The sequence below is a fragment of the Schistocerca americana genome, chromosome 2 (assembly GCF_021461395.2).
Source record: "Schistocerca americana isolate TAMUIC-IGC-003095 chromosome 2, iqSchAmer2.1, whole genome shotgun sequence".
NCBI lineage: Eukaryota > Metazoa > Arthropoda > Insecta > Orthoptera > Acrididae > Schistocerca > Schistocerca americana.
Genome location: NC_060120.1, coordinates 702,901,636 through 702,926,517, shown reverse-complemented (window position 1 = coordinate 702,926,517; position 24,882 = coordinate 702,901,636). Strand labels below are relative to the sequence as shown.

The following is a 24,882-nucleotide window of genomic DNA, read 5'->3' as shown; positions in this document are numbered from 1 at the left end:
GGTAACTACATCGATCGACTAGAGTGGTCACCATGTTCTCCAGACCTGAACCCTATCGCACATGCCTGCGATAGATTGAAACGGGCTGTTTATCGATGACGTGACCCACCAACCACTCTGAGGGTTCTACGCCGAATCGCCGTTGAGATGTGGGAGAATCTGGACCAACAGTGCCTTGATGTACTTGTGGATAGTATGCCACGACGAATACAGGTATGCATCAGTGCAAGAGGACGTGCTACTGGATATAAGAGGTACCGGTGTGTACAGCAATCTGGACCACCACCTCTGAAGACCTCACTGTATGGTGGAACAATATGCAAAGTGTGACCCCCCAGGGGCTCAGCATTCATTTGCTGAGTACGGGCTTGGCGACGCCGGGGTCCTGAGCTGGGGACTGGCTTGACCGCCTGGATTGCGAGGAAGGTAAACCTCTATAAAAACCCCTCAATCTTACGGTGTGCTGCGCGCCTATAAGATGTATGGCTGTTGGGGTGGAACAGTCGCAAGCGGGCAACCTCTGGGGCACCTGCCGCACCCCAGTTGTATAAGGCTTACCTAGGCACGCGGGGCTCTGTCTAGGTGGACTTCCAGTTCCCTAGCTGCTCGTGGGACCGAGATGGAACCCTCGAACTTTTATTCTGCTCCTGCCAGCGGAAAGGGTGGACCGCTGGTGAGTTCTAACACCCAATCCAACAAGAGGGCTCGTGTAGCCAGTCCTCCTGATTCAGGTAGTAGTAACAGAACGCATGCTGCTTCGCAGAATGTGTTTTTCATAATTAAAAGAAAGGATGGGAGTTTTGAAAAAGTTTCGCCATTTTATATACAGAAGGGCTTAGAAGGTATTGCTGGCACATTAAAATCTGTAAAGCGTTTGCGAAATGGCAACTTGTTGGTTGAAACATCTAGCTTCCAGCATGTCCAGAACCTTCAGAAGGCACAATTTCTTGGGGAGTTTGCGATAGAGACTGATTTTCACAACACCTTGAACTACAGCAAGGGTGTTGTGACTTGCAGAGATCTCGTTGACATTCCCCAAGACGAACTGAAGGGTGAATGGTCCCGGGAAGGAATTGTCGACGTGCAACACATTATGAAACGGGTGGATGGTGCTCTCATGAAGACTGACTCATTTATCCTTACATTTAACAGCACCAAATTGCCAGAGCTTGTGAAGGCAGGTTTCCTACGTCTCAGTGTACGGCCTTATTACCCCAACCCCATGCGGTGTTTTAAATGCCAACACATTGGACACACTACTCTCGGCTGTAGAGGGGAAGCCACTTGCATGAATTGTGGTAAAGCCGCCCATGAGGGAGTTGGTTGCTCCTCTCCTCCCAAGTGTGTCAACTGCTGTGGGGATCACCCTGTGTGGAGTAGGGAATGCAGAGTTTTCCTTGAGCAACGGAAGATCCAGGAACTAAAAACTACAACACGCATCCCGCATGGTGAGGCGAAGAAAATCTACAAGTCCATGCAGCCGCCCACGTTCGCTGCTTCCTTTTCTTCTGTTCTCAAACAACCAGTCTTGAAAACCGATGCCGCTACACAAACGGAGATTGCTACTATCAGCACTAGCACCTGTGCTTGTCAATGTACGTGTGCTGCTACCGTTCCTGTGAAGCCTGCTGCGCTCCCCCGGCCTTCTGACCAGGCCGTGGTAGCTGACATCATGGAACTTCCTGCCCCTTCCCGGGTCCAGTCTTGTGCACTGCCCAGCGCTGCTACACCCCCTACTGCTTCTGAGGTTTTGGCTCCAATGCCACCTCAGGCCAGAACATCGAAGCCAAAGACAAAGGTGAAGACTCGCCCACTAAAGGAGACTGCAGTTATACAGTCTCCTGATGTGGATGTCATTCTCTCTGACGTCTCTCTCGACTCCTCTTCTGAGGCGATGGAGGTTGATGTCAGACTGGGGCAATCATCTCGCCCCAAAACTGAGCCTCCACCTGTTGTGGGCTCTCCTCCCCGACAGAAAGTGAGAATGAAGGTACTCCCACCCTGATAGATGGCTCCCGTTATAGAGTGGAACATGAATGGATTCCGGGCACATGTGGAGGAACTGAACCTCCTAGCACGGCAACGCCCCCTGTGCTTGTGTTTACAGGAAACGCATTTAAAACCATCTGATGCTCCTGTACTAAGGGGCTATACGTCATATCGCAAAGATGACCTGACTGGAGAAAGGGCCAAAGGCGGAGACGCTGTGTTTGTCAATAATGACCACCACTCCTCTGCTCTCCCCCTGGATACTGACCTGCAAGCAGTTGCAGTTGAAATTCATTCACCTCGGAGGCTTACCGTTTGCTCCCTTTATTTACCCCCTCTGGATGCAATGACCTTAGACGCTCTCACAGATCTTATCGACCAACTCCCCCGCCCATTTCTCCTCCTGGGAGACTTCAATGCCCATCATGTCCTGTGGGGCTCCACTTCTCTTTGCGCTCGATGTCGAATTTTGGAGAGCCTCCTAACATCTCAAGTGTTGTGCATCCTCAACACAGGTACTCCGACTCATTTCTCTACTGCTACAGGGTCATTCTCAGCCATTGACCTATCTTTCTGCTCTCCAACCCTCACCGACTCTGTTCACTGGGAGGTCATTGACGACCTTCATTCCAGCGATCACTTCCCTATCCGCATTCATCTCCTGAATGGTGTATTGCTGGAGCAGCGGCCACCATCATGGATGATTGGCAGGGCTAACTGGCCACTGTTCACTCGGTTGGCTGTCTTTGACCGCCACAATAACGTACAGGAATGGGTGGGTCACATCACGCTTGTGGTCCATCATGCTGCCGACCTGTCCATACCACAGTCTTCTGGCACTCTTAAGCGGCGCCTTGTGCCTTGGTGCACAGAAGAGTGCCGTTCAACCATCCGGGACAGGCGTGCGGCTCTTCGCTGATTTAAATGCCGCCCAACAGCGGTCAATCTTACCGCCTTTCGAATCGCGAGAGCCAGGGCACGCCGTGTCATTAAAGAGAGCAAGAAAAGGTCATGGCAGGAGTTCCTGGACTCCATCAACCGTTCCACTTGTTCCACAAGAGTATGGGAAGCCATCCGGAGGATTTCCGGTAAACATAGCCGTTTACCAATAGCTGCTGTCCTGAACCAGGGATGCCTCCAAACGACACCCAGAGCCATTGCTCAGACGCTGGCAGAGCATTTTGCACAAAGCAGTGCCACTGCAAATCAGGATCCAGCGTTTCGTCGCTACCATGCGACTGTCGAAAGAGCGACCTTGGACTTTCGGTCGAACAGTTCTGAGGCCTACAATTCCCCTTTCTCCATGTGGGAACTTCAATCGACACTTACTGAGACTTCTGACACTGCGCCAGGTTACGACCGTATCCGGTACTCCATGCTTCGACATCTGCCAGCGGCGTCAAAGGAAATCCTCCTCGAATGTTTTAATCTCATATGGCAGACAGGAGTGTTCCCCACCTTGTGGAGGGAGGCAATTCTGATCCCTCTCCTCAAACCAGGAAAGGACCGCACATGTCCCGGTAGTTATCGTAGCATCGCCTTGACAAGCTGTGTCGGAAAGACCCTGGAACGGATGGTTAACCGGCGTCTGGTCTGGCTGTTAGAGACCAGACAGCTCCTTAGCCGCTTTGAGTGTGGATTCCGAAAATTTCGGTCCACGGTCGACAACCTGACCCTCCTAGAGGCGGTTATTCTGCAGGCATCACTGTATCGGTATCTTCTTTGATATCAGTAAGGCATATGATACTACTTGGAGACACTGTATTCTTGCACAAATGCATCAATGGGGCTTTCGTGACCGCCTCCCGATTTTCTTTCGGTCTTTCCTGTCTCAGCGGTTTTTTCGGACCCGCGTTGGTAACACACTGTCTGATCGCTTTGAGCAAGAGAACGGTGTCCCCCAGGGCAGTGTTTTAAGCGTTACCCTCTTTGCCATAGCCATCAACAGTATAACGTCTACAGTGAGGAGTCCAGTACAGTGCTCCTTATTTGTGGACGACTTTGCTGTTTTCTGTTCCTCCTCCAGTGTTGCAACCGTGAGCCGTCAGTTGCAGTTAACAGTGCGGCGGTTAGAGGAGTGGGCTGCAAAGACGGGTTTTCGGTTTTCTGCCGATAAGTGTGTTTGTGTTCATTTTAATCGTTCTCGTCATCTTTTTACTTTGCCTGCCTTGCATATGGGGGATACTGTCCTACATTTTAGAGACACAGTGCGGTTTCTGGGCCTAATTTTTGACTCCAGGTTGTCATGGCTGCCACACCTACGTGACTTAAAAGCCAGAACGCTGAAGGCACTGAACATCCTCAAGTGCCTCAGCCACAGGTCTTGGGGCGCGGACAGGGCGCGTCTCCTACAGTTTTATGGAGCTTTTGTGCGTTCACGGCTGGACTATGGGTGCACAGTATATGGGTCAGCGAGGCCATCTTATTTGCGTATCCTTGACGCTGTTCACCATGCTGGTATCCGACTGGCCACGGGCGCTTATCGGACCAGTCCCGTACCCAGCCTCTGTGCTGAGTCTGACGAACCGCCACTTACCATCCGGCTGCAGCTCCTGCTGGTGCGCCAGGCTTGTAAGTTTCTTGCAGCTCCCAGATCGCCTGCTCACCATCTTGTTGCCCATCCACCTCTGGACCGCCTTTTTTCCCGCCGTCCCCGGGCTACGTTGCCGTTTGGGATCCGTGTGCAACGTGTACTAGAGTCCCTCGGTGTGGAGTCTGTACAACCGCAAATCCAAGGTTTTAACCGCCTGCCACCCTGGTTACTGAAGAGGCCCGGAGTGATTTTAGATTTATTGCAGTACAAGAGAGATTGCACTCCTGCCACCGTTTTTAATGCAGCATTTTCTGCCATTTTATCTGAGCACCACGACTATGTAGCTGTTTTTACGGATGGGTCGAAACAAGGAGATTCTGTTGGTTGCTCAGTTGTTTTTCCATTTCGTGTCCTCAAGGTCCGACTGCCTCAGACTTTTACTGTCTTTGACGCAGAATTGTTTGCGATCTTGCGGGCAATGGAGCACATGAGACATTCTTCCTCTCCTAAATTTCTTGTCTGTTCCGATTCACTCAGTGCCCTTCACTGATTGCAACGTTTGTATCCGGCAGACAAAATTGTCCAGACCATCCAGGATGCCCTCCTCCGACTACAGCGACTGGAGAAGGTTGTAGCTTTCTGCTGGGTTCCGGGGCATGTTGGCATTGCTGGGAATGAAAGGGCAGATCTCGCAGCCAAGGAGGCGTGTCTCGCCCCACAAGTATCTCAGTGTGCTATCCCCTTGCACGCACTCACCTCGCTGTTGAGCTCACGGGTCATGTGTCGGTGGGAGGATGAGTGGCTGGAAGTGACTGACAATAAGCTCCGTATAGTCAAGCCCACAACGCGTGTGTGGTGTACTTCCTTTCAGCCCCATTGACGGGACGAGGTTCTCCTCACTCGGCTTCGAATAGGCTACAGCCCTATGACGCACGGCTTCCTGCTCCGGCGAGAAGACCCTCCAATTTGTGGTGCTTGCGGGGTCCAGGTCACTGTGCGCCACGTTTTATTGGATTGCGTTTTATTTTCTGACCAGCGGGTCGCGGCTGACTTGCCAGCAGACCTGCCATCTCTTTTAGGCAACACTCGGACGAATGTGGTTAAAGTTTTAAAGTTCTGTGCCCTGTCAAATGTTTTTACAAAGATTTTAGGGAGAGGATTTTAATTTGCTCACTGTGTGACAAGCTCGCCCATATTTTATGTAAGTGGCCAGCCAATAACAATTTCCTGTGACATTCTCGTTGCTATGTTTCCCCGTTCCTTAGCTTTTACTTTCTTATGTAGCATTTTCCTTCTTTTCCTGCTTTCTTTGAGTGTGAACTTTAGTTTTCTTAGGTCTGTCCACATTCGTTCCTTTTAATGTGTGTCACGGCGCTGATGACCTCGATGTAGAGCGCCCATAATCCCCAACACACCACCACCACGCAATGTGTGATTTTCATGAGCAATAAAAAGGGCGGTAATGATATTTATGTTGATACCTATTCCAATTTTCTGTGCAGGTTCCGGAACTCTAGAAACCGAAGTGATGCAACACTTTTCAAGATGTGTGTATTTCCTATCGCCTTGATAACGTCCGCGGCTTGGGTTCCAAATAAAATATTATTCACAAGAGATCAATCTGCGTTTATATAATGTGCTGTAAGTGTCGAATTATATGTTTATTGTTCGAACTGAAACGCTGACCTCTCGATAATGTGCACCCGGATGAATTAAATACTGGCCCTAGTTCTTTCCAACCATCACGAGAAATAGCATTAAACGGTCGCATGTCTTTAGCACGCACTGGAACAAACTTTCCTTTTATAGTGCTTTTTAGTGCTGTCGGTATTGCTGAAGCAGGATTTCTTACAACTGTGTTTCCCTAAATGAAACACGATAATGCATTAAATGCACGAAAAGTACCCAAGTATACTTTCTGTTTTCTTTTGAAAGAAACAGACATTTTTTCCGTACCTTTATTAGAATTTTTGTTGTTTCAATGTGTACGCATTGCTTTCAGTTTTACTTCTTACTTCACTGGCTTCCTCATGCTGCATCACTACACTCACAACGCGAGTGAGCCGCGTGTGTGGGTGTATCGCGCACGAATAAAAACACGTTTAACGTTTTCGAAGTCAAACATCACCAACGATTCGGTCATGGATGTTATGTTCGACTACAACAGCTGGTGCGGGTAGCGTTTCCAGTTAGGCTGTGCTCGACCCATCTTTGGGTTTGTGCTGGCTTGCTCGGTCATGCAAAACTCTAATAACAAACCCGAATTGTGTGTTCACTGGAACATTCCAGATACATCCACCTTCATAAAAACAGAAGACCTCCACTGTGCTTTCTGTTAATATCTTATAGTTAATCTCAGGAAGTAATATATAGATTTTTAAATGGTTTTCACTAATAGATAAACAAATTAACAAGCAAGGAATATATATACAACTTATTATTAATAGTAATGATGAGTGTATGTATTGTTATCTGTTCCAATTGAACTGGAGTTAGGAGTAACAGTTCTTGACAACGATGGGTTGGTACGAGCTGTTCAGCAAGCGAAGGGTCGGTATATGGCGGGAGAAGCAGTGAGTAGCATGATATAAGTTATGATAAACATTTCAAGTCAAGATCAGAGGGATATGCTGTCAGAAAAGGAAACATATGGACTGTAGCAGGCAATAAAGGGTCAAATGCGGGAACTAAGGACGAAAAAGCACAATAATAACCTGCTAGTGGTCTTACACAGTTTAGACATTTCTAGCCGTATGTGAAGAATAATCTCAAGAAGTACTACAGATATTTAGATACAGTTACTGCTACTAGGTAGACAGTATCATGAGGAAGGTTTGTGTGTATCACTACAAATTATTGGAAATTTGTGGTAAGTTCCTGTGGGACCAAACCGCTGAGGTCATCGGTCCCTAGGCCTACTTCCTACTTAATCTGACTTAAACTAACTTACGCTAAGGACAACACACACACACCCATGCCCGAGGGAGGACTCGAACTTCCGACGGGAGGAGTCGCGCGAACCGTGGCAAGGTGCCCCAGACCGCACGGCTATCGAGCGCGGCTACAAATTGTGAACAAGTCGTCTAGACGTAGACCATCATAACGGAGGACACTGGGAAAGATTCAGGTAGACAGTGTATAAGAAATGTCAGAAGGAAACGAAAGAGGTGGGGAAGAGAATGGAGGCTGAGAGATTGGCAGCTGTAGTATTTACCATTTTAGAAGGTGGTGCCCCACAGTCCTTATATACTTGAAAAACGTTCCTGTTAAAATACTTCACTTATACGATCTTGTGCTGCCTGTAACAAAACTTACTTATACAACGAGTTTCAGTCGCCTGACCATTTTCAGTCCCATAATGGTATTCACAATATTTTGTTAGGTGAAATATAAAATGGTTATCGTTAGGTGTTATCACATGATGTTATAAATTATGTTGGCAGTCTATAAGAACTTTGGTAGGGATTGTACAGTAATGTTAAGACTGTAATCGGCATTAATATTGGGGACTTAATTTGTATTATGGTATGATAACACTGCACTATTCATGGTTTTATCACCTGACGATAACGATTTTGTATTTTGCCTAACATACCTCTGTGAATACTTTTATGAACCTGATGGTCAGATGACTGAAACTCGTTGTGTAAATAAGTTATGTTACCAGCAGCTCAAGGCGGCAATATGACAATTTTCAGTTATGACAAATATTTCAAGTCAAGAACAGGGGGATATGCTGTCAGAAAAGGGAAACATATGTACTGCAGCAAGCAATAAAGGGTCAAATGCAGGAACTAAGGACGAAAAAGCACAATAATAACCTGGCAGTGGTCTTGCACAGTTTAGACATTCGGATACTTTCTCCACTTTGCAAATAATTTTATTGTTCCCTTAAGAATTCAGTGGATTCAAGACCCGTGGTCGTGTAAATATATGACGTGGGACGTCCATAATAGTCACAGTAATGGCTAGAGCATGACTATAGAGTAAATTTCAGTTCTTTTCGCTGTGGTTTTCTTCTAGTTAGCGGCTCACATACAAAACGCAGTAGAAAAAATTCATCACACTCTTTCTGAAATTAATCACTGGAACGAAAAACCTGGATTAACTTTACAGAGTGACTACTTTTAGAGATATCTTAGAAGCCAAAATGTCGCAAGCATCAATTGGTTCGAGAGAAATAGTAGTTGGGATTGACGCTGGAGGGTATTTTGAGTTTGCTAGTCCACCAGAGAAGACCTACTGGAGGCAATGGTGGAATAGTAAGGCTCGTGTGTTAAAACTGTTAACATTGTTTCATGCAAGTTAGCGTGAGCAAATGTATCTCCCAAAATCTCAACAGAAACCAGTAAAACAGTAATAGTATTACTTTATTTACTTTTGTAACAGTACCTTATTAGTTACATTTCTAAAACAAAGAATATTTGTATGGGAATTAGATACAAAGCTCACATTCATGAGCTTCACAGCACGCAACAATGTAAATGTAGATGATATTTTGAAATTCTCAGTTTTTATCTGTCTATCTATATACGGATCCCGCTCCAGCTACTGCCAAGTCTGGGTGCTGACGAGTCCTCTCCATTTGTCTCAGCCCTCCCACCACTTTTCTTCCTCCACTTGCTGTCAGGTCACATCTCTCCTTTCCACAGATATTCTCACTCCCATTTTCCACCGTGTTCTTGGGAGCCCTCTAGGTCTTTTCCCAACCATCTTTAGTTCTTCCATGAATTTGGGGAGTCTCTGCCCATGCATCATATCAACATGCCCATACCATCATAATCTCCTTTTTTCAATTTCTTCTCTCATACTTTATTGTTTAAGGTCCTTTCTAATCTCTACATTCCTTATACTGTCCATTCTTGTTTTTCCCTCAACTGCTCTGAGAAATTTCATTTCCCTGCTTGCAGTCTGCTCCAGTCCCTTTCTGTCACTGTGCGTGTTTCTCCACCATAGGTGACAATAGGGAAGTAATAATTCTTATACATAAGGAGTTTTGCTTTTTCTGAAACTTCCTTATTCCAAATCAGATGCTTTATTGTTTGGTAGAAATTGCCTCCCTTCTGTAACCTCCTATTAATTTCGTTAGTTATTCTTCCATCACTAGATATTTCACTCCCTAAATAAGTGAAACTTTCTACCACTTTGAGGGGTTCTCCATTCAAGGTAATATTTCCGTTGATCCCTTTCTCTCTTCCAAATACGATAACATCCCTCCATCATAACATTAACAAGTGCAGGAAATAGAATACTTCCTTGCTCAAGTCCTTGTCTTATTTCGAAGTATTCAGAGTTCCCCAATGGTGTTCTAATTCTACAGCTGTGTCCCCTGTACATTGTCTTTATTACATTAATGTATCCATCTTCTATATCTATCTTTTTCATTTCTTCCCAGAGTCTTTCCCTGTTAACTGAGTCATGTGCCTTTTCTATGTTTATAAAAACCAATTTCACCCTTTTACTGTACTCCCAACTTTTATCCATCAGTTGACGGATAGAAAATATCTGGTCGATAGTGCTTCTTCCTTTCCTAAACCCATGCTATTCTTCACTCAGCTCCTCTTCTACCTTTTCACTTACTCGATTTAGTAAAATTCTTTCAAAAATCTAGGCTCTATGACTCATAAGGGTTATTCCTCTGTAGTTTTTAAAAAGTCTTTGATTAACTTTTTTGAAGATGGGAACAATGTCTCCTCTTCTCCAATTATCAGGTATTGTACTATTTCTCCACATACTTGACAGTACTCTTTACAGCCACCGCATTCCCACTGGACCTGCTGCTCTTATCATGTCCACTGAAACTTCATCAGGTCCTGGGCCTTTCGCCGCGATTCATCTTCTTCACAGCTATTTTCGTTTCTTCCAGTGTAATTTGACCTAATTCTGCTTCCCAACTTCTCTCAATTTCTCAATTATTTGTTGTTTCTTCGTGTACCTGCTCCTCAGCGTTTAACAGTTTCTTAACATGTTCTTTCAGAGATCTTTTATATTCCCTGGATCTTCAATCACAGTACCGTCCTCTGTTTCCGTCTTTACTGGTACTTCAGAAGCCTTCCTTTTATTTTTCATCATTTTATAGAACATTTTCTTATTGCTCTTCACATCTTCTTCAATATTTCTTGTAAGCTCTTCCTGCGCCTTTTTCTTTGCTGTTTTCACAATTTCTTTGCACTTCTTCTTTTCCTCTATATATCTTTATGGTTTTCGTCATTTTTAGTTTTCCACCACTTTCTCCATGCTCCATTTTTTCTTCTAACTGCTTGCACTGTGGTATCATCCCAACAAGTTGTCGGTCTTACTTTTTCCTTTCCATATGTTCTAAAACATAGTTTTTGTGCTGCTTCGACTAAACTGTCTTTGAATAAAGCCCATTCTTTTTCTACATCGCAGAAAACTTCTTTTGGGAATTTTTGTGTGTGATTAATTCTCTGTACTTCTCAGCACTTTCACTCTCCTTCAGTTTCCAAACCTGTATCCTCATCACTTTCTTCTGTTTTCCATTTTTCACACACTGATTCATTTTCCATTGTCCCCACCAATAATCTATGGTCTTCATCTGCACTAACACTTGGAATTAGCTTCACATTTGTTACTTTCTCTCCCCATTCCCTATCTACTAGAATATAATCAATTACACTCTTGTTTTTCCCATCCCAACTGTATCTGGTGATAACATGACTTTCTCTCTTCATAAACCAGCTGTTTGCTATTTTCATTCCATTCCTCTGGCACAAATCCAGGAGTCTTTCCCCTTCTTTATTTCTGCCTCCATATCCAAAACATCCCAACACTTGTCCAGATACCTTTCTGTCTTTGCCTCCATATGCATTAAAATCTCCCATCACTATATTAGCACTCTCTACATGGTTTTCCAACTCATTTTCAAAGTCGATCTTCTCTTCTTCGCTACATCCCACTTGAGGTACATAAATCTAGATTACTTTTAGTGTTGCTTTTTGAAATCTCAGGTTTAAGAATTATGATCCTGTATAGCATATATCTCACACTTTTAGTACCACTTCCCACATTCTTATTCGCCATCACTGCCACACCATTTCTTCCAAACCTGTTATTCCCACTCCAGTACGGTTTTCCTCCTCCTCTCAAATTCTTCTCACCTTTTCCCTTACACTGTTTCGCTTAATCCCAATATATCTAACTTTCTCTCTGTTAGTACAGCTGTCATTTCTTCCATTTTTCCATTGAGGGTTAATATATTAAGGGTGCCAATACTTAGGTTATTTTTTAGTCCAGTTGGTTTCATCTTCTTGTACTGATGAATATCATCAGGTCTCTCACATTTGCATCAGTACTTGAAGAAGCAGTGGGGTCAAATACTGAGTGGTTCGTTCCGAGGCTCCTCTGTGTTTTGAAAGCAATATATGAAGACTTTTCTACTGGCTTGGTAGGCCTAACGCCAGTTTTTATGCAGTTGTGTAAAGTGTATTACAGATTACGCAAACGAAGTCACTAAACCACTTTAGTTCGGTGCCTCTTGAGATGGAACTAGCTGTTTCGAATCATGATGTTGAAAAACTGTCTCCTGTAAAGTACTTGCTGATATTTTCATAGTGATTCCCAACACTTGGCAGCACTCACACATGATGAAAAGGTTGAGTTCCCAAACGTTTACCTCATGTTTATAGTGGGAAAAATATTTGTGTTGCAGGCAAGACACAGTAAATGTTAATGTATACAATTGTAGCCAGAGGGCCTGAAAGCGTTAAAAGTGGACATGTATGAAGTTGTGATGCCAGTGGCAAATAAAAATTACGGGCTTGATCCTCTCTGTTTCGGAATGGTAATCTTGTAACACAAATATTGCGCTCCCTTGCTCGGTCTACGACACATGAAATTAAGTTATGGGGCAATAGAGAGCTAAGCATGGAGAATATGAAAAGATTGCAAGGTAAAGCTGTTGGTAATCTAGTCCATTTTACTCTAGTTTAAATTAGTCTGTATTAGTAAGAATTTGCAGCCGGCATACAAAGATGAAGCGAGTGGTACCTGATTCTGGAAACCGCCAACTATGTTGAAGTATTATAATAAATATGATGTAAGGAAGCTTAGAGCTGTAATTATATTCAAAACTATTACCAAGCAGTCCCAGACGATAGTTTATGCTGACCACTATTACATCGTTGTCCACAAAGTAGTTCGGTTTCGCGGACTCGCCACTACCTTCTGTGAAACATCCACCATGAATCCACACCATAACAGCCTTCTTTGTAGCACTCTGCGATGGTGTCTGCGAACGGATGCAGAATAATGACAGTATAGAACATAAATGCAAGAATACACACGAAAGTTATACCATTCAGTTTATTTAGGTCTAGAATTTACCGTGATTCTGGGATTATATTTTTGTGTGTTATCATATTATACATACTCCAGGGCCATATACGTTCAGATAGAGGCAGTCTTCGTCACCAGATGGTAAACCACTTTTGCGCTGCGGACAATGAGACGCCATACTGAGGGCATCCCGGACCTCAGACCACGCAGCTTTCTTCATGGGCGGCTATAACAAGTTACATCTATTTCATATAACTTACTAGATTTGTTACAATATGTAGAGTTTCGCTTCTGGGCATTGCTGGAAATAGTTCATTTTAATGAGATGAGATACTGAGTAACAACAATTAAAAGCAGTAACTTCACGCTTCACCGAGTGTTGCGAATAGTCGACCCTTCGTGTAATGATCTTTTCGTTACCCAACGTCATTCACTGACATTGCTTTCAAAAAGCATCTGTCAAGAAGTAGAAAGCCAGTCGTTCATCATAACAGCCACAGTATTTCACGACATACCTGAAGTTTTATGTAATCCACTGTTTCCTTAAAATTTACCTACATCGTAAATCGTGCACACATTAAAACTTTCTCCGTACGAGGATAATGGAATGTAGTCGAATTAAGTCGGGTGATGCTGAGGGAATTAGATTAGGAAATGAGACACTTAAAGTAGTACAGGAGTTTTGCTATTTGGGGAGCAAAATAACTGATGATGGTCGAAGTAGACAGGATATAAAATGTAGACTGGCAATGGAAAGGAAAACGTTTCTGAAGAAGAGAAATTTGTTAACATCGAGTATAGATTTAAGTGTCAGGAAGTCGTTTCTGAAAGTATTTCTATGGAGTGTAGCCATGTATGGAAGTGAAACATGGACGATAAATAGTTTGGACAAGAAGAGAATAGAAGCTTTCGAAATGTGGTGCTACAGAAGAATGCTGAAGATTAGATGGGTAGATCATATAACTACTGAGGAGGTAGTGAATAGAATTGGGGAGAAGAGGAGTTTGTGGCAAAACTTGACAAGAAGAAGGGACCGGTTGGTAGGACATGGCCTGAGGCATCACGGGATCACAAATTTAGCATTGGAGGGCAACGTGGAGGGTAAAAATCGTAGAGGGAGACCAAGAGATGAATACACTAAGCAGATTCAGAAGGATGTAGGTTGCAGTAAGTACTGGGAGATGAAGAAGCTTGCACAGGATAGAGTAGCATGGAGAGCTGCATCAAACCAGTCTCAGGACTGAAGACAACAACAACAACAACGTACATGGTAGTAAGAACATACTCTTTCTTATTAAATTAAAGGACAGTTCGAGATGACGTGGTGTCATCCACAATCTCCTTATTGTACCTCGAAATGTAGTACTGCATGTCAGTGACATTTCACTTACGTAGCGTATTGCTGTTGCTACCAAGTTATCTTACGGCTGTACTGGGAATGTCGTGCCTTTTTTAGGTAGTAGAAGGATCGGGTACCGTTAGTATGAAAGTGAATACTGGAGCAAATGTATTATGACAGTACAGTTAATTATGAATGTTGGTGCATTATTCGTTAATATGCGCCGAGAGGTATAATGGCTGAAACTTTTATGTACTGCAGTCGGTCGTGTGGTGCAGTCCGAGACGGCGGCAGCTTGGAACCATATGAAAGGGCTCAATTTTTCTCAGAGCAATTCGTTCCATGTGTCTCTCAGCGACAATTGGCCTCACCCCAGAAACCCACAGTAACATCTACAAGGCGCTGGAGCTAATGAACAACGAAATTGCACTGTTAGTAATTACTGATCATTTAACTTCCCTACAGCTTTCAGAAAACAAGCTCCCTTCATCGTCTTGCAAGTCCTACGTCTCACCTAATGCCTACGAAATATACAAATAACCTTTCTTCCAGCAGATCGACGGAAGGAAGATTAGCGTTTAATGCCCCGTCGAAGACCAGGTCATTAGACATGGGGAACAAGGTTGGATTAAAGGAAGATAGAAAGGGAAGACGGCGGTATATTTCTCAAGGGAACCACTCTAGCATTTACTTTAACTGATTTAGAGAGACCTCGCGTATTCAAAATGTAACAGGTTGTACGAGAATTTAAACCGCAGTTTTAGTAATTACGTTGCTTAAAGGAAAAAACTAGAGAGATAGAGTAACTTGCCTGAAATCGGAGATCTCCAACAGGTGGTTCTGCATGTGGAATACCTAGAAACCTGAACATAGGATTTCCAGTGTATGTTTCTAACAGCTCACCCCTCAATGGGCCTTCTTGTGTCTCCACTGTTACATGTTCTCTGGCCTGTAACAAAATAGAAGAAAAACGAGAAATAGATGGGAACATATGGCGAAACGAAAGAAAACAGAGAGGTGAAAAACTATTTTAAGCATTGGAGAGACCAGCTTCTAATATTCTCAACATGAACTACCATACAAAACGAAGAGTCAATAAAATTCAGTAACATAAATGTAACGTATCATGTATTTACGGACATTTTTACAGAGAAGTTCGAAAAAAAAGGGGCACATAAGATTTCTTCTGCAACTATTTTGGTCCGAAATAAATGGCATTTGTCTAACTAGGGTGTCTGGAAATTAACTAGGTATAACAAAATGACTATAGAACTTTTGATATTGATGATATCATAATGAAAACAGTGTGTACATATAAATCATGAAATAAGGTTTGGATTTCAGCAATTACAGTGTGGACATGCGTCAGGTGGCTCCACTGTCATATTGCCGTACTGGCATCGATACAGCTGTAAACATCTGGCTGACTGGACAGACTTGCGCTCCACATTCGGAATTTGTTCCCTCTTCCTTGCTACCTCACCAGTTGGCGAGCGCTTGTTTTTACATTTTCTACAATACAGACGGTTGCCGTGAGAGAAACTACACATAGCAACGGAAAAGATGAACGATAGCCTTACTGTTCTACAACGAGCGCAGATTGTTGCACGTTATTAACTGTAAAGGATGTTCCGTCGTCCTGGTGGCGATATGATGGCACACTGTAAATGAGATTAAAGTCACAATTCGTCCAGAGACAGTAAAGAATTGTCACAGGCTCGGCAAAAGAAGCAAGGAAAACAGTTCGTTCATCCACGTCTCGATCTGATTATAAAGTGGCGTATGTGCAGGAAATATTCGTACGCAGCTGTTAGAAATCATCACGGCAGGCAACACATCAAAGCGAACTCACGAGGTAGGAGCTATGTCACATCCTGGATAAAGAACTGAATTATCGAACGTGGCAACCTCAAATTATGCAACAGCTGACTCCAGAAGACGGTGATAGCAGAATGGAGTAAGGGGAATCGACGCTGGGGCGGCATGAAGGTTGTCCTCAATTCTTTAATTATATACTCTGTACTGACGAGGCCGTATTCTATGTGGGAGATTGTATAAATCGACACGTTTGCGAAAGACGATCCTGGAGTTACCGTCGACCATATGCAGGCTCGTGCAAAAGTGACTGTGTGATGTGCAATGACTGTCACACAGATTACTGGGCCATTTATCGTGCGCGACACAATGAATGCGGAACACTTCCTTCAGGTGCTTAATAATTATGTTTTGCCCGCAGTATGTACATGCGGTAACATATAGGACATTGCTTTTACGCAATATGGCGCACCCCCTCAGTTTAAAAATGTCGTTTGTCCGTGGTTGGCTGAGAAGTTTCTTGGATGTTGCCTAGGAATACACGGACGTCATGAGTGGCTTGCAATAAGTCCAGACCTGACGCCATGTTACTTCTTTTTATGGGGCTGGGCAAAATATGAAGTGTAGTGGATGAAACCACGCGTACTAGAAGAAATGGAAGCCCGGTTTCGGGACGTTATCAGCATTACACTACGCCACTTACTCCAGACGACTGTGTATTCCATGTCCTACAGTCTGAGACGATTGGTCGAAGTCACAGGCGCCTACATTGAATTTTAAAGTATCCATCCACATCCATGTATAACAATGTATTCGTCTTAATTTCAATAAATTAGTCTCGTAAATGTGTCTATTCGTCTCGTTCATATCTAGTTACATTCCAGACACCCTGCAAAAGGCAAAATACAAAGAGGTTGAAAATACTGCTTCATTTGTAAGGTCAATTTTACTTTCCAATGCTTAAATCATGATCGGTTTGGAGCTCTTAAATGCCCGTCATCAAGTGTGACATCTTTGCGCTCTGACCCCGAACGTTGCGATGGCCGAGTATAGGACGCGCTGTACCACCAGCGACCGGGCAGCATGGAGAGTAGCAGATTGCAACACAAAAATCACAATACTGCCATTATTATAGTGATCAAATAGCTATAATTTGAATACTGGACAGAGATTTTCAATTGGTACCTAAACTGCATGTGACTGTGGATTTCAAGTACTTTATTTGAGATTTACAGCTAAAAATGTGCTAGAAACCCTCTTTACCATTAATAAAAAAATTCATTATCACCCAGTAATATTAGACCACAAAAGAAAACACTGTTGCAGGACGTTTGCCTTACGGAAGTCAAAGAACACACCAACAGCCGGAGCGCTATTGTCTATGATGCCCTGACACTTATAAATCGAGAAAGTCATTTGAGTTTCATATGATCTCTGTTTGCGGAATCCATGTTAGTTTTAATAGCGATGGCCACTGTATTCTTAAAACTATGTAATTCAAGGGCATAAAGGATGTTCAATGCGACTAAAGGCGGCGTTTTGGCCCTGAAATTATGTGAATCTGCCTAAAGATCTTTCTCCGAAACAAGAATGACCTGCTCTTTTTTTTCAAGTAGTTGCTGCCCTTCGTCGCTCCAGCCACGTTAAAGTGCCGCTAGGTGAGAAGCAAGCTGTCCTATGGATTTCTCATGCGGTCCAGAGTTTTGACGAATTTCTGTTCTACGAAAACTTATCACAACATCTGCCATTTCGCATTTCGTGTGATGATTAATGGGGGATCTTTCGCAGTGAAATAATTTCGTAAGACCCAATGCAGTGCTTCCATTATCTCTACGTCATAATCTATTTCGGCGCCAGTGCAGTGACTCACCGACAGGAAAGGTGATTTCGATGTACTTATTGATTTTCTCAGACCAGACCTTATCAAGCGTTTTTGTCAGATAAGTTGGCAATATTTTACTTTCGAATTCATCGAACACTTATCGCACAAACATCGTTACTTTCTTTTTGCCTTTGTTCAGCTTTTGCTTGTAACATAGCCTTTGACATTACTTAAATCTGTAATGAAGGTCTCTTTTCTTCAAAAGCATCTTCCTGCATGAAGGCTGCGGAACTGTGGATCTTTACCATCCTTCACGACCTTTCTCAGCACTTACTGATGTACGATGTATCCTACAATGGTTTTGGTTTTATCCACTTTTGCTTCTTACCTTCGCTCTCAAATTTCTCAGACCATTGTGTTCACTATAATGTTCTACGGAGAAGCTGATGCGAGGTCTCCAGTTAAGGGGCAGATGCTGTGCTGGTTTGATGTCTTGGAACAATTAAGGGGCGATAAGAATCCTGGAGCTGGCTTGTATCATGTTGTCGAACTTGTATGTGCAGCTACTGAAGTTTTTCCTCCTGAAACCTAGTCCACAGTCGTGCAATGGGGATAAGGGTGATGTTTAACTCCTCGCCAAACGAGTGTCGATGTTGGGCAGTCTCAAATATGCCACTTTCACTACCATGAGTAAGTAAGTGTACACGTGTCTGCTCCCCAGACTACTTTCCTAATGCTCGAATATTATGTACTACATGACAAAATTTTCTGTCAAAATGTTTACACCGAAGACTTCTCGGCATACAGATATTTGATTTATCTGTAGGCGTTATCATATTGAACTGTTGTGTCTGTCACGATTTTGACTTCGGTACCGCAACGGTTTTGTCTGTCTACTATGACCATGAAACAGCGTTTTTTATTCATTAATCTGTTTACATAGTCCTTGAGTGTATTTCCGTGAAAATAAGTGAAGGCAACGAAAAATTAGGTATACCTTGTATTACAGAACAGCTTGGAATAACCTTAAAGGGACTATTTAATCGAGGGAAAGCTACAATCGGTCTCATATGGAACGCGATCATTCAGCATTATGAGGCACTTATGAAAGGTGGAAACGGAATATATAGAAACTATTCAGTTGAGAGTAACGTTAAGATTTTAAAGAGTTCGCGTACCCAGGAGAGAAGAGACCACATCTTACAGTTAAGATACACTTTTAGAACGTTCGTATTTCCAAAACTGAAGTAATACTACGTAATAATATCACACGCTCCGGTCATATGAATGGGATGCCGCCTATGTTCGATATCAACATTCGATAACCATTCACAGGCGCCAAGTGGAAACCCTAGCGTTTCGGAGCACGGGGAAACGGAGCGATTTACCTGACGTCAAGAAGGGCACGATCATCAGCTTTCTGGCCAAGGGTGGAAGCATCTCCGAAACGGCTAAGATTGTAAACTGATCGCGTTCCGCCGTGGTTAACGTATGCTGCACATGGCAAATGGAGCTATCCAAAACGCGCCGAGGCAACTGTGGTGTGCCACGGACCATAGATGTCAGCGGTGAACGACTGCTGTGGAGATGTCTGTTGACGAAAGAGTGTGCTCAACGCGTGTCCAGTGAACGTTGCTGCATGCAGGCGTCCGCAGCAGCGCCTGGTTCATAAACCCCTGCTGTCTGCCGCTCATCGGCGACCAGGGCTGCAATTTGCACGCCCGTATCGCAAATGGACGTCCGCTGAGTGGCGACTGATGGCCTTTACAGGTGAATCACTTTTTTGGCTCCATGGGGCAGATGGTTGTTTGCGCCTATGGCGCGAAGCGTCGGACCGAAAACAAACAACCTGCAACAATGGTCACAAGAATCCAGGCAGGAGGATGGAGAGTTTATGGCCTGGGAAATGTTTCCGTGGCATTTCCGGCGTAATTTCTTCATTCTGGAAGGAACAATGGCTCACCACAAATACGCGTCTATCGTTTGGACCACGTCCATCCCGACACGCAGTTTGTTTTCTCCTCGGCACGATGGCATCTACCACAAGGACAATGCAACGCGTCACACAGCTGACAGTGTACGTGCGTGTTCCAACAAGCGCCAGGGTATGTTTATCGTACTCCCATGGCCACAAAAGACACCGACTTTAAGCCCCATCGATAAATTTTGGGACCTGGTCGGTCGGTTTGTTCGCGCCATGGATCCTCAACCGAGAAAATTGGCGTAGCTGGCCACGGAACTGGAGTCTTTACCTTGGAGGACTTCATTGACTCTCTTCTTGAGCCTCCGCTCTGCGGAAGATGGTTGTTCGAGGTTTTGACAGGTGGTCACATTGATGTGACAGAAACATGTATTAACGACGCTGTTCTGTAAGGAATTACTAGAAAGCCAATACAAATAAATCGTAGATGATCATAGGAACAACGTAACAGCTGCTTTCACACATGCCTTCACAAATGATATAAAAAACTTAATCACCCAACATACGATATTACCTACAGAGACTTGACTGATGTAAACAACATCAAAAAAAAAGGAAAACACAAATGACATGGAGTATGGTCACAATAAATTCAGACATATTCGAAATTAATGTTGAAGTTGTATCGTCTACAATTCTTATGCGTGACTACGTTTACTCCTGTTTCACAGATAAGTTTCTGTACCCTTACGTACCACATGTTATAACTGCGAAAGCCATAAATTGCCTTCTCTATGTCGTCAGCTAGAGTAATTATGTGTTTTTAATTTACTTTGTGGGCTGTATATAAGGACACTACAGAACATAGGAGGATTTTTAGTAAAATATTTTACAAGCTGTCCTAATCATTAATCGCTAAATACATTCCCATAACGTCGAAAACTGTAGTTGTCTAAGAAGTTGGATCTCTGTCAACGAAATCTTTGACAACACTGAAATTCTCCGTTCGAAATTTACCATCAACAGTAGATTAAAATCATCAATGCACATTTCAATCTCAATACTACACATTATCCCAATTCTCTGTGTCTACTATACTAAAATACTAACCTGCAAGCACTGATACACCATACATTTTTTTTATTTCGAAATAAATTATGCCGCGAGTTACACAAATAAATGAACTTACCGATATACACACTGCCAACAAACACAGATTTGCTGTTACCACGAAGTAAGCTTGGGTATCGAATCTCATGTTCTTTCAGAGTTAGCAGTGTTCACAGTCCATTAAGAAAATTGGTCAAATTATGTACATCAGAGTTCTCACCGATAAAGTATCTTATCACGATTGACATCCTTAACAAACTCAAGAAATGTGCTTTAGTCTGTACTTAACATTTTACTTGCGATAAAGCCTTATGATAAAAAATCGATCCATGGCAGATAATGGTCTGATGAGGTAATTAGCTGGGAGTACTTTCCATGTCACAAATTTGATGGGTCGATTATATGATTCAGATAGTCAGCGCATAAGATGCAACGCTACTCTCTGTCACGTTCCGTGAGAAGCCTACTGCACTGCGATTGCACAATTCAGATGCCAGAGGGAGTTGACTTAATTATACCGGCTCGAAATATGATGGCTAATGTAGGCAATGCATGGCCTTAGACTTAAGTACGGCTACGTGTAGTCTATAGAGTGTATCCGTGCACCATCGCTTTAAAGCCCAAATCCTAATACAAGAGTCATAAACTTTTTCCTATCATAGACATATTAACGGAAAAATAACAAATTATCTAATAAATAAATAACTGAAATGAGGTTACACCGTTTAAATAAGATCGCGTACAATAATGCAGCTGCCAAAAATTCAGATTGCTTAGAATTCAAACCAAATATCTGAGTCACATAAGAACACAAATATACACTGTCCGACGAAGAAAGTGATGCAACAGAAAGGCATGATCGCATAACAATGTAACACCATCGGTGGGTATGTAAATGATCAGAGTTAGAATTTTCTGTGACAGATAAAGGGATCACGATAATTCTTTTGCGATGTTCATATTTAGTGCTGTTACAAGAGCTCACACGTAAAGGGAGTTGAAATTCTAATGGTAATGGAGGACTGGAACTCCGGTTTAGGGGAAAGAGTTGATGAAAGGGCTAAAGGAGAATATGGCTTTGGTAGTAGGAATGAGAGAGGAGCAAGTTTGACTTGTACAGCAAACTTCAGCTAATAATAGCGAATACTCTGTTCACGAATCACAGGAGGAGGAGGAGGTATACAAGGCTGGAAGATTGAGGACGTAGTTCGCAACTGCTACTCTGAGCTTATGAAGTTGGCTCAGGAGAAGAATTCGTGGAGGGCCGCAGGCATCATGTGTGATTTCAGGTAATGTCTGGTTGTGAGTGAGGGAACCCTGATTGCGCAAGTCAAAGGGAGCTTTTAAAAGGTCACTGCTCGTCCAGATATGGCTCACGTCTCTATAAAACATCCGTGTGATGTCAGGGTACTTCCACGACCAGCAAGGTCCACTAATCTGTCCCCAATGTAGGTCTCAGGATCATGTTGGATGTCAGCTTCATCCCACCACCAGTATCGAAGGTATCGAGGACCAGTTACAACACTGAGAGCCAGCTTTCTTCAGGAGGGAATAAGAACATCTTTATGATTTTCTTCCCAATCGGATAAGTGGTTGCCACCTCAACGGATGACGTTTCATTTCGTTCCATCGTCCCTTTCTTGATGCTTCCCCTTATTTTACCAGGCAGGCAGTCACCTTTATTTCCAGCGCAATTGGTACCTAAATACAGTAGTACTGCAATCATTGACCCTATTTATCAATGATGTCATCAACCTCACGTGACATGACACACAATGACGTGATCTTGCCGCTCCTTCTCTCCTCCCCTTTTCCTATCCCCTCCCCTCTTCAGCGAGTAACCGTGTAGTATTTTAGCAGGCGTCATAATGAAACACTCGCAACGTAGCTTTCAGACTGAATAAATTTAACTTGAATCATTGCATGAAATAGCATCGTGTTCAAATATATTTGCCTGTGAATTTCACTGACGGTCTATTGACAAGGTGACTGCCGTTACCCCATTTACCACTGAATAGGGCAATGACAGTCAACAGCCACTGTAACTATCATCTCACATCTTTCCCTCCACGGCCTCCCCCGCCCCCCCTCTTTCTGTCTTTGTCTCTGTCTGTCTCTCTCTCTCACCCCCCTCCATCCACACACACTCATCTCCTCTCTCTTATCTCTCACTCTCTCTCTCCCACTCTCCCTCTCTCTCTCTCTCTCTCTCTCTCTCTCACACACACACACACACACACACACACACACACACACAGACTTGAATTTTGTACCATTTTGAAATGACTAATCGACCTGGAATTTTTGTGTCATATTCAAGAAAGTATAAATAGACAATCTTCGTCATTAGCAACATGCACGCGCCAGTCGGGCGGAATTTCGAATATCTTGCAAAATTTTACATTATCGAACGCTTCACCAAGTATTCAGAGCCTGTGAACGTGTCTTCATTTTTCTTTAGTCTTGCTTCCATTATCAACCGCAATGTCAGAAATGCCTCTCTGGTGCGTTTATCTTTCCTGAAGTGAAACTGATCGTCACCTAACACATCCTCAAATTTCTTTCCCACTCTTCTGTATATTATTCTTGTCAGAAACTTGGATGCATGAGTTGTTAAGCTAATTGTGCACTTATTCTCGCACTTGACAGCTCTTGCAGTCTTCGGAATTGTGTGGATGATATTTTTCCGAGAGTCTGGTGGAATGTCGCCAGACTCATACATTCTACACACCAAGGTGAATAGCCGTTTTGTTGCCACTTCCCCCAATGATTATAGAAATTCTGATGGACTGTTATCCATCCCTTCTGCCTTATTTGAACTTAAGTCCTCCAAAGCTCTCTTAAATTCTGATTCTCACTTTGGATGCTCTATCTCTTCTAAATCGACTCCAGTTTCTTCTTCTGTCAATCAGACAAATCTTCCCCCTCATAGAGACCTTCAATATAGTTTTATTTATTTATTTCTTTACACTTCAAGTTCCGTGGGACCAAATTGAGGCCATGGAACGTGCCAGTACATGAAATTACAACATAAAAGTAATAACAGATAAAAATAAAATGTTTATGAACCTGAAAATAGTCAGTCGAAAAGTTTAAGTAAAAGCAATCAACAATACAACAAGAAGCAGCTTAATTTTTCAAGGAACTCCTCGACAGAATAGAAGGAGGAAACTCTTCAGTTTCGATTTGAAAGCTCGTGGATTACTGCTAAGATTTTTGAATTCGAGTGGTAGCTTATTGAAAATGGATGCAGCAGTATATTGCACACCTTTCTGTACAAAAGTTAAGGAAGTCCTATCCAAATGCAGGTTTGGTTTCTGCCGAGCTGCTTATTCTTGGGAAGAAGCTATTATTATTAACAATTAATAACAGTGAAGAACATGTATATTGAGAGGCCTACGTCAAAATACCCAGACTCGTGAACTGGGGTCGACAGGAGGTTTGTAAACTTACACCACTTATTGCTTGAACCGCCAGTTTCTGAGCCAAAAGTATCCTTTTAGAATGGGAAGAGTGACCCCAAAATATAATACCATTCGACATAAGCGAATGAAAATAAGCTAAGTAGAGTAATTTTCGTGTCGAACGATCACACACTTCAGGTACCGTTCGAATAGTAAAAATGGCAGCATTAAGTCTTCGAACAAGATCCTGAACGTGGGCTTTCCACGACAGTTTACTCTCTATCTGAACACCTAGAAATTTGAATTGTTCAGTTTTACTAATCATATGCCCACTCTGTGAAATTAAAACGCCAGGTTTTATTGAATTGTGTGTTAGAAACTGTAAAAACAGAGTCTTACTGTGATCTAGCGTTGGTTTATTTTCTACAAGGTCATGCACTGCACTGTTTGAAACCGAACCAATGTTGCAGACAACATCCTTCACTACCAAGCTTGTGTCATCAGCAAACAGAAATATTTTAGAGTTACCCATAATACTAGAGGGAATGTCATTTACATGAGTAAGGAACAGGAGTAGCCCCAACACTGATCCCTGGGACACCCCTCACCCCTCACTTGACTGTACCCCACTCAGACGCCACGTCACAGCCATTC

General features: G+C 43.2%; 1 protein-coding gene across 1 annotated transcript in view; it reads right to left on the bottom strand.

The window, feature by feature from the left end:
• Positions 1–24,882, bottom strand: part of LOC124594357 (esterase FE4-like) — a 61,354-nt gene that overhangs the window by 5,314 nt on the left and 31,158 nt on the right. Inside the window, exons 2-4 of the mRNA XM_047132725.1 lie at positions 14,968–15,105; positions 12,912–13,043; positions 12,620–12,770 (exon numbers count right to left, since the gene is read on the bottom strand). Of these exons, the coding sequence (XP_046988681.1) occupies positions 12,620–12,770; positions 12,912–13,043; positions 14,968–15,105 (421 nt within the window). The remainder of the gene's footprint in view (positions 1–12,619; positions 12,771–12,911; positions 13,044–14,967; positions 15,106–24,882) is intronic.